The sequence below is a fragment of the Lithobates pipiens genome, unplaced genomic scaffold (assembly GCF_037356315.1).
Source record: "Lithobates pipiens isolate NorthernLeopardFrog02 unplaced genomic scaffold, aLitPip1_a1.2 Scaffold_8, whole genome shotgun sequence".
Taxonomy (NCBI): Eukaryota; Metazoa; Chordata; class Amphibia; order Anura; family Ranidae; genus Lithobates; species Lithobates pipiens.
In genome coordinates, this window is record NW_027507903.1 from 104,179,398 (window position 1) to 104,194,414 (window position 15,017).

The following is a 15,017-nucleotide window of genomic DNA, read 5'->3' on the forward strand; positions in this document are numbered from 1 at the left end:
AGTAAGAAGGGTCGCTGGTTCAAATCCCAACCACGACACTACCTGCCTGGAGTTTGAATGTTCTCCCTGTGCCTGCGTGGGTTTCCTCCGGGTACTCCGGTTTCCTCCCACACTCCAAAGACATGCAGGTAGGTTAATTGGCTTCTGTCAAAAATTGGCCCTAGTATATGAATGGGGACCTTGGATTGTGGGCTCCTTGAGGGTAGGGACAGAAATGAGTGCGTACAGGGATAGGGACAATTGTAGACACTCACTCAGGTTCACCTGGATGGACTGGTGTCTTTATTCAACCTAACAAAGTATGAAACTATGAAGCCTCATTATAGGCTTGCCTATAGGTAAAAATGTGAAAGCGGGGTATACAACCGCTTTAATGAATTATTTTCTAATAAATTAAACTCTTTTCTTTAACAGATGTATGTGTATTAAAAATATTCTTTGCCAACAGAAATCCGAGAAGGAGGAGCAAAACTGCTTGTTGACGCTATACAGTCTTTACTAGGAACATTGCCCCAGTCCCAACCCAGTCCAACTGTAACGGTAATAAACACTTTGCCTTGGGAACGTACCGAAGTTATTTCTATGCCAGGGCCATCAGAAGAGCAAAAATTAGGTAAAATCCTTTCCATAAATAGAATGTCTGCTACTGTATGAATTAGAAATGTGTGTATCTGTTGATGCATGAGCTTTGTCAAGTATGTGTCTCACATTCTGAAATAAAAAATATTTGACATGGTCCTTCAATATGTTTTTAAGCCTTTCAAACACATAAAATGCTATATCATTGCTTCTAAAATACGGATCCATTGTAAGTGGACATTTTCTAATGTATCCCACTCCTTGCAAGCTGCTTTATAACATGTACATACCATAATATTCCACAACACTATACAATGCTTCAGGGGGTACACTAGTAGCTGGACAAGGATTTTAAAAATATTTTTTTTTTGATTTAGCTCCCCCAAAAAAGTCAACTTAGATGTGTGTTCTGACACTGTAGACCTAAAATGACAACACTTATCTCATGTATGTGACCAGATTAAAGTGAACCTGTGGTGTGCTCATGCAAGGTGGAACAACAGGCTCACTTTAAGGTAAAGTACTCCTCACAATTTGAAATTTGGCTGGTTGAACAGCATCTATGGGCAGGATGGTTGTACTGTAGTAGATCCATCGATCAACTTCAGTATAGCCAAGCTGTTGGGCTTTTTTAACTTAATCATTGCTGGCGGCGATAGCGGGCAGCAGTGATCATTGTACTCTGCCAGTGGGAAGGCTCTCCGCTGACAGAACACAATAGCACTGCGGGAGAGATTCCGAACCTTGACTGATTTAATGGGGGAATTGAGCAATTTTTCCTTCAATTCTTGGTTGGGAAGGAAAGAAAATTGCATAATTTATGGACTGACTTACTTTCACTCTTCCATCTTTACAAATGAACAAAGGAAAGCCCTGTGCAAACTTTGAGTCTGTAGGGTCCTAGCTTACACAGGGCAGCGCTATAGAATCCCCATGTGACAGCACTGATTGGTCCAGTGCCGACACATGTTTCTCCATACATGTAAGTACCATGTATATCTTTTGGCTCCTAGCTTCAGTACCTTGAAATCACCTACTGGAACAAGAGATAAAGGTTTTTTGTCTGAGTTTATATCCTTGTTCTGGATCTGACTGTCTTAAAATCAGAGACAGACAGCTAATATTTTCAGAAGGCAGCCTCTGATTATATTTCTCTAATTAATACTGTGCTTACAATTGTATTCACAATTATACCATTTGAATGCAAATATTGAGTCTTTTCATATCAGACTGTGATATATCTGTGTAAGACACACTGCACACTAATGTTTGTAGATATAATCTAGTAGACATGAGTCTTGTATGAATGAATCCTTTGGGTTGAGCCAACTGGAATAACTGTGCAACATTATGACCTGTTTACCCTCTGGGGTCAAATAACTGGCCCTTACTACCATATCATAAATCTTTTTGTAAACTTCTTATGTACGGTACTTATGGTTACATCTGTATACTGTTAACATTACTTTGTGATGATTTCTTTCCTCAAGGTCTTGTGAAGGTGCCCAGTATGGGTTATGTTGTGATGCCTGAGAATATTAATCCTTGTACTCCAGTGACTGTTGTCATGAAGGTAAACCGAGAAGATAAAATTCAAAACTAAGTATGTATGGGCTCTTTCACACAGGCGTTAAAAATAGGTCGTGTTTTGGAACGCTTCCCTAACACCTATCAATGCCATTCAGAATTATTACAATAGGGAGTGGATGGAGGTGTTCACACTGCAGCATTAGAGTTGATTCGTGTTGCAAAAAATAAATGCTGCCTGCAGAGTTTAGCAGGCGTTGACGAAAACGATTATTTCCTATTTTCTTTAGGTTAGCCTTGTGAAAAAAAACAAAACACACTGGCGTTTGAGAAGTGTTGTCGGACAAAACATGAACTACTGTTAATACGCTTTTAGGCTGCTTTAAAATTGAATGCAAGTATGAAAGATCTGAGGAACTGCAGAAGCTTGGTATTTTTTACAAATTTGAATAGTTTTCTGTTTATAGACTTAAGGCTCAATTACTTGCTTCGACTTCAACATGCTTTATTGATGTGTTTTTGATGCTTCAGTGGTGCTTCAGTAAAGCTTTAATGACGCTTGGAAGATGCCCTGTGTGTGTTGATATCTCATACCTGCAATACCTTCAAAACAAGGTGAAGCTAAAGCTGAATAAGGCTCCATTCACACCTGAGCGTATCGATTTACTGGCGTTTTTTGGGCATTTTTTTTTTGCATTTTTTTGCGGCTTTTTACAAGCGTTTTACAGCTTCAGGCATTTTTGTTCAGCCAATAGAAAGCACTGGGGGGGGAGGAAATTAGGTGTAAACATGTACAATTCAGATCGGTCGAAAAATAATCGACTGATTCGAATTGTGTAAAGTATAGCTGGTTGTTAAGCAGCTTTGCTTCGCTTCCTTAACAACCGATGAGTCATCAGCTGTCAGCGGGCTTCCCTGCTGACCGCTGAATGTAAAAAGAAGAATGCTGGCAATGAAAAATAAATGAAAAACACAGCATGGGGTCCCCCAATCCATACCAGGCCCTTCGGGTCTGGTATAGATTTTAAAGGGAACCCAACGTTCAAAAAAACATAAAAAATGGCGTGGGGTCCCCCCCCCAAATCCATACCAGACCTTTATCCATTCATGTAGCTCAGCAGGCCAGGAAAGGGGGAGGATGAGCAAGCGCCCCCGAACCACACCAGGCCAAATGCCCGCAAGTGTAAAGGAGCCCTTAGCCTGTCACCTTCCTAAACAGAATATCTTGCTTATTTACAATGAGTTTTAGTATGTGCACATAGCTGGGTTTACTATATTTTAAAGCTGTCTGTTCCCCACCCCCCTCAGCTCTCACTCTGCCCTCTATGCCTATCTGTATGCTCCTTATAGTGCAGCACAGCTGATTGGCTCCTTGTGCTGTTTCTCCACCTCCCAGTCTGATCTTTCCTGTACAGATTCCAGAAAAAGGTTAATACTAGGTCAGATTTGGAATCGAAAGTGCTTGTATTAAAAAAAATGCATGTAATGATATATGGATGAAATAAGATCCGCTCTAATTTGTGCTTTTATTTCTGCCTGGAGCTCAAATCTAAAGTGGCAATAAACCCAAAAATTCAATATATTGCAGTTTACTGATCCTTAAACGTAGTGGCTGCATTTTTATTTTATATATTTTTTTTTTATTTTTTTTTTTTCTTCTTTAGATATTATTCCTTTATTTTCACCTAGTGATCCAGCCGGTAACGCACTTCCTTTCTTGGGGTGTCTCCACTCTGGATGGAGGAGCAGCGGGTCACCCTTGGACAGCCGCATTATCAATTTTGGAAGAGGATAGTGTTATTTGTACTGGACTTGACTAACAAATGAAACTATAACTCCAGCTAACTCTTTTTAAGCAGTTAAAGGAATATGTTTTTTTTTTTTTTTTCCTTTTGGTATAAAGGCTTTACATAAATCCCCCAAAAAAAAATTGACCATTGTAAGCAGCCCTGTCAGTGTTAAATTTTTAGTCCCAACAATCTGCCATTTTTCGCTGAGCAGCTTGGTGTGTTAAGTTAAAGAGTTGTAAAAATAACAGATTCACTTGCTGGATCACCAGGGAAAAATAAAGGTAAAAAATAAAAAACGAATGCAGTCACCACATATGTATAAGAATCGTTAAGCTGCAATATATTAAAAAAAATAAAATATATATATATATATATATATATAATTTTTTGGGGGGGTTTAAAACTTCTTTAACCTTTTAAAGGGCAAGTTCCCCTTTACAGAAAAATCTGTAAGGTGAGCTTACACTGGTTCCCCTCCTAAACCCCAGTATATCAGCATCAGGAGTCCGGTGCTTAGAAATTCTCTCTGCATCCACGCATCTTCTCCATAGCTGACGGGACAGGCTATGCAGCTGCTGATTGGTCAGTGGTCGCCATGTGACGGCGCTGACCAATTGCAATGCTCCAAAATGTCTCTCCTGGAGAGGACATTCAGCTCGGGGGATTTCTAAGCCCTGGACTTAGAGTCGGAGTTTGCCGTGGTCCAGGTCAGCGGGGGGCGAGGAAGGGTGACTTGTGTAAGTTCACCTTACAGATTTTTCTGTAAGGGTGAACTTACCCTTTGAACTATGCTTCATGTAAGTGTGATATGAGCAGGTAATATCAAGTCACTACAACGTCTTCTGTCTCCTTTGATATTTCTGTACATATAAAGAAATGTTATATTATTTGAAGTAGAAATCATTGTGTCATATAAGTATTGTAGGTTCACTTTATATTTATTTGGTCATTGTTTGCTTTCATCTTGTATGAAAATTTTCCCAAGAAATGTATATTCCTGCCTGCAGCAACCATTCTTACAGCTATCGTTTTTTATTGTCTTGTCTTGTTTTGAAAAAATAGAAGTGTTTTTAATACATAAAACCTACTTTGTGAGTAAGCATAGATTTTTGCATGTGCTATCCCATTAGGATGATGGCTCTGTAATCATGGAGAATGAACTACTTGCTGCCAACTTTGACTCTATGGGACGTCTGACATCTCTGAGACTGTTATCCTGCAACAGGTACCCAACTAACCACCACATTGAAATGATATTCACTAGATCAAGGATATGCAATTAGTGGACCTCTAGCTGTTGCAGAACTACAAGTCCCGTGAGCATAGTAAGACTCTGACAGCCACAAGCATGACACCCAGAGGCAGAGGCATGCTGGGACTTGTAGTTTTGCAACAGCTGGAGGTCCGCTAATTGCATATCCGTGCACTAGATAGACCCTCAAGCTACATAGTTCAAAATGTAACCATGCTTGCCCAATTTTAGAACTGCAATTTATGAACAAGACTACAGTGTTAAGGTATAGTAGTCATTCAGCTACAGTTAAGCATAATAAACAGGTTGCTTTTTTTCAGTAATTGCACACAAAAGCGTGTCCTTGACATGGAAAGTGTTTTGTCTGCACACCTTCTGTCCCTAAGTTAAACCAGTTTCAGTTTTGGGAAAGTGTTTATTTAGCATATTGCCATGACTACAGCGGCTAAGTGGTCAGCATTTCCGCCTAGCAGCACTAGGTTCATCTGTTAGAATCCCAACCACAGCACAACCTGCCTGGAGTTTTCACGTTCTCCCTGTGCATTTTACACCATTATAGCAGATGCTTATTCATAGCTGAATAAGCACCTGCTATAATGGTTTATGCTTGCTGCATGGATTTATTATAACAATAAGGAAATAGTTTTCATTGGAGTGCGGCCATCTGGACCTTTTTGTTCAAATTTTCCAAAGACATGATGGTAGGTTAATTAACCAGTTGCCGACCGCCGCACGCCGATGTACGTCGGTACAATGGCACGGGCAGGCATAAGGACATACATGTACGTCCCTTGCCTCCCGCGGGTCGGGGGCCCGATCGGGCCCCCGCCCGGTGCCTGCGGCGGTCGGTATTCGTTCGGGAGCGATCCCGGACGAGGGGACGGCCATTCATTCATGGCCACCCCCTCGCGATCGCTCCCGACGAATAGAAATCCCCGGTGACATCACTTCCTCTCCTGTAATGTAAACACAGGAGAGGAAGTGATGTATTCTCTCCTCCGTGTCGGTATTTTTCGTTCCGACACGGAGGAGAGCGGATCAGTAAGTTGCACCAACACTCACACACACAGTAGAACATGCCAGGCACACTCACACCCCCCCTTTACCCCCCGATCACCCCCCCAATTACCCCTGCCCCCCCCAGTCACAGTGACACCAATGTCATTTTTTTTTTTTTTTTTTTTTTTTTGCATTGGTGTCATTTGTGACTGTAATAACTGTTAGGGCAGTTAGAGTTAGCCCCCTTTAGTTCTAATGTACCCCCCTAACCCCCCCAATAAAGGTTTAACCCCGTGATCACCCCCCGTCGCCAGTGTCACTAAGGCTGGGTTCACATTGCAGCGGTTTATGAGAACGAATGTGATTCGCACCGCACTGCAGTGCAAATCACATCCGATCTCTGTGCGATTCGAGTTCTGCCATTCGCCGCACCCGCCGCACCCGCCGCACCCGCCACACCCGCCGCAAATTCGCACGGGACCCTTTTTTTGGCCCGCAGCAGAATCGGATCGCATGGGTGTTCACACCATGCGATCCGAGTTTGCAGATCGCACTGCGATATGCGAACTGATCTGGGGGTGTCAGTAACATTTCACTGACACTCCCAGCAGTTCGCATAGGGCAGTGTGAACTGCCGCCGGGAGGCATGCGATGCGGGAACCCGCCGCGGATTCGCGGCGTTTCCGCATCGCTCCAGTGTGAACCCAGCCTAATAAGCGATCATTTTTCTGATCGCTGTATTAGTGTCACAGGTGACGCTAGTTAGGCAGGTAGGTATTTAGGTTCGCCGCAGCTTTTTATAGCGCCAGGGACCCCCATATACTACCGCATAAAGCCCCCTGATTGCCCCCTAGTTAACCCTTTCACCAGTGATCACCATATAACTGTTACAGGTGACGCTGGTTGGTTAGTTATTTTTTTATAGTTTCAGGGCACCCGCCATTTATTACCTAATAAAGGTTTAACCCCCTGATCACCCGGCGGGTGTCATTTGTGACTAATAACTGTTAGGGCAGTTAGGGTTAGCCCCCTTTAGTTCTAAGGTACCCCCCTAACCCCCCCAATAAAGGTTTAACCCCGTGATCACCCCCCGTCGCCAGTGTCACTAAGGCTGGGTTCACATTGCAGCGGTTTATGAGAACGGATGTGATTCGCACCGCACTGCAGTGCAAATCACATCCGATCTCTGTGCGATTCGAGTTCAGCCATTCGCCGCACCCGCCGCACCCGCCGCAAATTCGCACGGGACCCTTTTTTTGGCCCGCAGCAGAATCGGATCGCATGGGTGTTCACACCATGCGATCCGAGTTTGCAGATCGCACTGCGATATGCGAACTGATCTGGGGGTGTCAGTAACATTTCACTGACACTCCCAGCAGTTCGCATAGGGCAGTGTGAACTGCCGCCGGGAGGCATGCGATGCGGGAACCCGCCGCGCATTCGTGGCGTTCCCGCATCGCTCCAGTGTGAACCCAGCCTAATAAGCGATCGTTTTTCTGATCGCTGTATTAGTGTCACAGGTGACGCTAGTTAGGCAGGTAGGTATTTAGGTTCGCTGCAGCTTTTTATAGCGCCAGGGACCCCCATATACTACCGCATAAAGCCCCCTAATTGCCCCCTAGTTAACCCTTTCACCAGTGATCACCATATAACTGTTACAGGTGACGCTGGTTGGTTAGTTATTTTTTTATAGTTTCAGGGCACCCGCCATTTATTACCTAGTCTCACTAGTGTACCCCTAAATTTAGGGGTGTCTACTTTCCAAAATGGGGTCATTTGGGGGGGGTTTGTGCCATCTTGGCATTTTATGGCCTTCAAAACTGTAACGCCCTTAGAAAGCCTGAAGGCGGTGCTTGGTTTTCGGGGCCCCGTACGCGGCTAGGCTCCCAAAAAGTCCCACATATGTGGTATCCCCATACTCAGGAGAAGCAGCAGAATTTATTTTGGGGTGTCATTTCACATATGCCCATGGCATGCGTGAGCAATATATAATTTAGTGACAACTTTGTGAAAAAAAAAAAAAAAAAAAAAAAGTTTGTAATTTTCCCGCAACTTGTGGCAAAATATAAAATATTCCATGGACTCAACATGCCTCTCAGCAAATAGCTTGGGGTGTCTACTTTCTAAAATGGGGTCATTTGTGGGGGTTTTGTGCCATCTTGGCATTTTATGGCCTTCAAAACTGTAATAGGTAGTGAGGAGTGAAATCAAAAAATTACGCCCTTAGAAAGCCTGAAGGCGGTGCTTGGTTTTCGGGGCCCCGTACGCGGCTAGGCTCCCAAAAAGTCCCACATATGTGGTATCCCCGTACTCAGAAGAAGCAGCAGAATTTATTTTGGGGTGTCATTTCACATATGCCCATGGCATGCATGAGCAATATATCATTTAGTGACAACTTTGTTAAAAAAAAAATAAAAAAAAAAAAGTTTGTAATTTTCCCGCAACTTGTGGCAAAATATAAAATATTCCATGGACTCAACATGCCTCTCAGCAAATAGCTTGGGGTGTCTACTTTCTAAAATGGGGTCATTTGTGGGGGTTTTGTGCCATCTTGGCATTTTATGGCCTTCAAAACTGTAATAGGTAGTGAGAAGTGAACTCAAAAATTTACGCCCTTAGAAAGCCTGAAGGCGGTGCTTGGTTTTCGGGGCCCCGTACGCGGCTAGGCTCCCAAAAAGTCCCACATATGTGGTATCCCCATACTCAGGAGAAGCAGCAGAATTTATTTTGGGGTGTCATTTCACATACGCCCATAGCATGTGTGAGCAATATATCATTTAGTGACAACTTTGTGTAAAAAAAAAAAAAAATTTTTTTTTTTGTCATTATTCAATCGCTTGAGGCAAAAAAATAAAATATTCAATGGGCTCAACATGCCTCTTATCAATTTCCTTAGGGGGTCTACTTTCCAAAATGGGGTCATTTGGGGGGGTTTTGTACTGCCCTGCCATTTTAGCACCTCAAGAAATGAGATAGGCAGTCGTAAACTAAAAGCTGCGTAAATTCCAGAAAACGTACCTTAGTTTGTAGATGTGACAACTTTTGCGCAAACCAATAAATATACAATTATTGACTTTTTTTTTACCAAAGACATGTGGCTGAATACATTTTGGCCTAAATGTATGACTAAAATTGAGTTTATTGGATTTTTCTAATAACAAAAAGTAGAAAATATCATTTTTTTTCAAAATTTGCGGTCTTTTTACGTTTATATCGCAAAAAATAAAAATCGCAGAGGCAATCAAATACCATCAAAAGAAAGCTCTATTTGTGGGAAGAAAAGGACGCAAATTTTGTTTGGGTACAACATTGCATGACCGCGCAATTACCAGTTAAAGCAGCGCAGTGCCAAAGTGTAAAAAGACCTCTGGTCATTTACCAGCAAAATGGTCCGGTCTGAAAGTGGTTAACTCCTGTCTAAATTGGCCCTAGTATGTGTATGTATGCATGTGTTAGGGACCTTAGATTGTAAGCTCCTTGAGGGCCAGCGACTGATGAATTTGCAATATACTGTATATGTGAAGTGTTGCGTAAATTTACGGCGCTATATAAGTACCTATAAAAAAAAAATATATATATATATATCCTTTCCTCATAGAAATATATGAAAAGCATACTCTTCATATACAGTTGTGTTCAAAATAATAGCAGTGTGTTTTAACAAAAATTTAGTAAAGTTCAAAATATGAAGAAAAATGTTTCAAACGTGTTATTACTTTGCAGAAAGTGAAGAAAAATGAATGCAGTAAATCCTTGGATTGCGAGCATAATTTGTTCCAGAAAGATGCTTGTAATCCAAAGCACTTGTATATCAAAGCAAATTTCCCCATAAGAAATAAAAGGAACTCAGGTGATTTGTTCCACAAACATTTATAAGTCCTTCAGTTTATAGTCCATATAAAAAGATTATAGCAATGTAATAGGTTGTTTAACCATAAAATGTCCATCCACAAATGGAAGCCTCCACAAGGGGATTAGCAGCAAAATCCAGCAGAAGCTACAGAGTATAAAAGAGCATGTCCACATAAACCATCCTCCACTCTCACCATTGCCAGTCTACAAGCGTGACCGGGAAGACTACCCTGCAGTAGGGTGATCTGAAAGCGAGGCTTGAAGCCCTCGTGGAGCGCAGAGTGGAAGGGATGAGGTCGATGATGGGGTGGCGGATGGTCTATATGGACAGCGTTACCCTGGATCCCTGCATACTTAGATGTCCTGTTTTAATCATCAACCATGGGAGTTGCTAAATGTTGAACCTTCATTAAATGTAATCATCTTGTTAAACTTAAAGGCGTCACTCTTCTCTTTTATACCCAGTTGTGATAAGACGCTATTTGTATATCAAGACATCTCTCGTTTATTAAGTCAAAATTTATGAAAAACAAAATTCCTTGTCTTGCAAAATGCTCTCAAGCCAAGTTACTCTCAATCCAAGGTTTTACTGTATTAGACTTTTGGAAAAATAACGTGTCTGCATTTTTCTTTACAGACTCAAAAATGTTAAGGCCATTTAATCTTTGGTATAAGGCAAAGTATTATGATGTATTCAAACTGATCCATTATAAATAACCCCAACACCATAGTATGAGAAACATCCCCATATCATGTTGGTTGCACCGCCATACTTCATTGTCTTCAATGTACTATGGCTTGAATTCAGTATTTGGGGGTCATCTGACAAACTGTCTGCGGCCCCTAGAGCCAAAAAGAACAATCTTGCTTTCATCCATCCACAAATTGTTGTGCTATTTCTCTTTAGGCCAGTCAATGTGTTGTTTCACAAATTGTAGCCAATTTAGCATGTTATCTTTTCAACAATGGGACTTCACATAGACGTCTTCTAATTGTTACAGTTCTCACAGGTGACGTTACACCACCTTTCATCACCCTGGAGCTAATCATTGGCTGAGTTGTTGCCATTATGGCTATTTTTCTCTAAATTTGAATGGTAGTTTTCCGTTTAATTCCACGTCTTCCTGGTTGTGGTTGCCATTTTAAAGCATTTGAGATCATTTTAGCTGAGCAGCCAATCAGTTTCTGCACTAATTAATGTTTTCCGCTCGCCAATCAAATTTTTAATCACAGTACAGTGTTCTTTTGAAAAATGTGTGAAACTACCCATTTTACTCATAGAGGCATGCACTATACCCAGCATGTACAACATTTGTGGCCTTCGTCCTTAAATAAGGGCCACCTGTTTGACATCTATTTTTTCACAGACTGAATGATGATGTCACTAATCGAACTCCACACTGCTATTATTTTGAACACACCCCTTTCAATGAATGATTCAAATACACAGAATCAGCAGTATGCATGTCATGACTTTTGGGTCTGTTGGTTTTCTATTACTTTACTACACCTACTAGCAAATGATTTGCCATGTAGAAATATAATTTATATCAAAAACCGTGATTTGATCTGGTTAGTGATGTTGGACTGCTATTATTTTGAGCACAGCTGTATACAGAAACCAAGACATAACACCTGCAAACTGCTGGCTTATGCTACCAGCCATTTGATGGACTGACTGTCCGGTGTTTAACCCCTTCAGATCCGCGCTATAGCCTAATGATGGCTACAGCGCGGATCTGCTTTGCCGGGAGGCTGTCAATAGACTTCCTTCCCTTAGCACGCTTGCCACGCCACCGCCCGAAGGGCGCGCCCGGCGCCCACTGTCATCACCCAAGTCAATGAGCCTCGGGTGATCACAGTTCGAAGTAATGGGTTGATGCCAGCCCCTTTCCATGTGATCAGCTGTCAGCCAATGACAGCCGATCACGTGATGTAAACAGAAGATCGGTAATTGTTTTTTCTTTTTTTCTTCTCACGCTGACAACGTGAGGAGAAATAAAAGCCCATCACCGGCTTCTGTTAAAGGGACATCAGTATTGAAGAGGGAAAGCCGCCTCATATGTGCCCACCAGTACCGCTTGCCAGCGCCATGAATCAGTGCCCACCAGTACATAAGTGCCAGCAATGAGTGCCAACTATCAATGCCCACCAGTGGTGCCAATCAGTGCCACCTAACAGTGCTGCCTATCAGTGTCACCTACCAGTGCTGATCAGTGTTGCCTATCAATGTCCTTCAGTGCCACCTCATTGGCCACCAGTGCCACCTCAGTGCCCATCAATGCAGCCAATCTGTGCCCATCAGTATAGCCTCATTAGTGTACATCAATGAAGAAGAAAAATTACCTGTTTGCGAAATTTATTAACAAAATATAAAATGGTTTTGTATGTTTTTTTTTTTTTTTTTAGGCTTTTTTAATTTTTTTTTACAAAAAAAAAAAAAACACAGAGGTGATCAAATACCACCAAAAGAAAGCTCTATTTGTGCGAAAACAATTATAAAAAATGTATTTGGGTACAGTGTTGTATGACCACGCAATTCTTGTTCAAAGAGTGACAGCGCTAAAAGCTGAAAATTGGTCTGGGCAGGAGGGGGGTTTAGGTGCCCAGTAAGCAAGTGGTTAAAATGTCTATCTCTATAGTGCAGACATAAATATTTAGAAATTTCCCTAAAACATAAAAAAAAAAAAAACACCAAACAAAATGTATATCTTCTCTATATATGATAGCTTGTACTATAGCAAACCTGAAGTAAATAAAAAATAAAAAATGTGAAAGCCTTACTTACCTGAATAGCAGACCCCTGCAGGTGCTTGCACAGTGGATCTGGTCCCCTGTAGGCCACCCTCCATTTGGCCACCACAAAACACAGGCTGCTCTATAATTCACAGCTTCTGAAGTTTCTTCTCTGGTCCCACCTCATTCCCGCCTTTCTTGGCCCCTTACTATGATGAATGGGGCAGTACAGTGCCTTAGTGATTAGCACCCCTATCTACTAAGAGTTAATAATCTCCCTGTGCTTGTGTGGGTTTCCTCCAAGTACTCTAGTTACCTCCAACTTTCCAAAAACACACCGGTTGGTGATGAATGTATGCATGTGAGTTAGGACTCTTAGATGAAAGCTCCTTGAGGCCAAGGGCTGACTGTGTAAAGTGATGCGTAAATTGTCAGCCCTATATAAATGTCTGTAAAATAAAAATAATAACAATGCACGGGTACGACACACTAAAAGTCAGGGATTGAATGTGCACATGGGATTCGTTCTCTTTATATGTTTTTTTTTTTGCATTGTTCCATTTGACTGCTTTTACATCAAGTCTTGTGTACTAAGGGAGGAGGCTGCTGTCCTCAAACCTCATCTTACCAGGCACCACAAGGGTGTGGGGGGGCCAAGACAGTGACTTTCTCCTTTCGTTGTGGTACTTGCCTTTGGGATTCTGTGTGATCTATACCCTTTTTTATTTTTTATTTTTTGTTACAAGCCTGCTAGTTCAAGTTGATTTAAATATGTTGACTTTACTCTGCCAAAGTTTGTACTTGTATTGAACACTTATTATAAAAGTTAAAGTGGCTCTAAACCCTAAACATTTTTTACTTTAATGCATTGCTTGTATTAAGGTAAAAAAATGTTTAGGCATCGGTTTTTGCCCCTCACCCCCTCCTTTTACTTACCTGAGCCCTCATTCGATCTAGCACTGTGCAGCTCTTCTCTCCCCTCACTTCTGTGTCTCACTGGCTTTGCTGGGTCACCGCATTCCCACTGCTGTCAATCGGTAATGAGGGAGGTGGGGCCAAGTCCCGCTGTTTTGTCTGTGGACGCTGCAGCGGGGCTCGGGAGTGAGCACGCACAAGTGCTGGACAGAGGGGAGGATCCAGGAGCGCCAGCAGGGGACCCAAGAAGAGGAGGATGGATGCCGCTCTGTGCAATTGAATTGCACAGAGAAGTATAGAGATATTTGTTATTAAAAAAAAAAAAATCCTTTACAATCACTTTGTATATAATATTGGAAAAAAAAAAATTATAATAATTATGGCGTTAATAGAGCTCCTGATTCAGGATGGGCCAAAGCAGAAACAATAGAAGATGGCTAGTAATTGTATATTTAGTAGAGGCACAAAGATAAACTGATAGTTTGCTTGTGTAGGGTCAGCAAGGTTTTATAATCTCCCCACAAGTAATGATTCTTTACCTACTAAATGCTTATTGTTTCAGAGAATCCATACCCCAAAACTCTTATGGGAATCAGTTTGTGATGTTTGATGACATTCCTCTATACTGGGATGCTTGGGATGTGATGGATTATCACCTGGAGACCAGGTAAATGGAAGTAATGGATTTCAGTGTCCGACTTCAGTATCTCTTCTACACTGTTATTTTTCCATTTCATTTTTTGATGGCAGGAAACCAGTATCAAACCTCCTAAATAAACTCCAGATCAGCAGCAGTGGAGGACTAAGAGGAGTTGTGACATTCACTCTGCAAATCAGTGACACTAGCACTATAGTACAAGAGATAATCCTGGAAGCTGCAACCCCATACATTCGATTTAACACTAAGGTATACAACTACACAAGATGGACACCTAAATACTGTGTAATAATAATGTTTACTTTTATGTCGAATATCCCGGTGAACCATTGTTACCGTCAGTAACCATTCTTGGTCCTCTCTCTTTAGAAATAATTAAAGCCTGGGTTCACATTGGAGCGACTTGTCATGCGATTTGAGAGATCGAATCTCATGACAAGTCGCAGCCTGTTGGAGGCAGTGACACTGTTCCAAATGGTGCGACACTGATTTTGCGGAGCCGCACAGATTTGCAAAAGTAGTTCCTACACTACTTTTGCAGATTTCAGGTGCGACTTCAATAGACATCTCTGCATGAAACCACACTATCAAGTCTATCAAGTAGTACCTGAAATCGCGCTGACCTTTCTACTTTGAAATCGTGCTACTTCAAGTGAATTGGGTGCGATTTCAAAGTAGCATCAATGGGAACCAGGGCAAAATAACAGTA

General features: G+C 41.8%; 1 protein-coding gene across 1 annotated transcript in view; it reads left to right on the plus strand.

The window, feature by feature from the left end:
• The window catches only part of MAN2C1 (mannosidase alpha class 2C member 1), a 97,019-nt gene that overhangs the window by 60,390 nt on the left and 21,612 nt on the right, over positions 1 to 15,017 (plus strand). Inside the window, exons 16-20 of the mRNA XM_077472419.1 lie at positions 449 to 613; positions 2,070 to 2,152; positions 5,027 to 5,121; positions 14,213 to 14,317; positions 14,401 to 14,557. Coding sequence (XP_077328545.1) covers positions 449 to 613; positions 2,070 to 2,152; positions 5,027 to 5,121; positions 14,213 to 14,317; positions 14,401 to 14,557 — 605 coding nt within the window. The remainder of the gene's footprint in view (positions 1 to 448; positions 614 to 2,069; positions 2,153 to 5,026; positions 5,122 to 14,212; positions 14,318 to 14,400; positions 14,558 to 15,017) is intronic.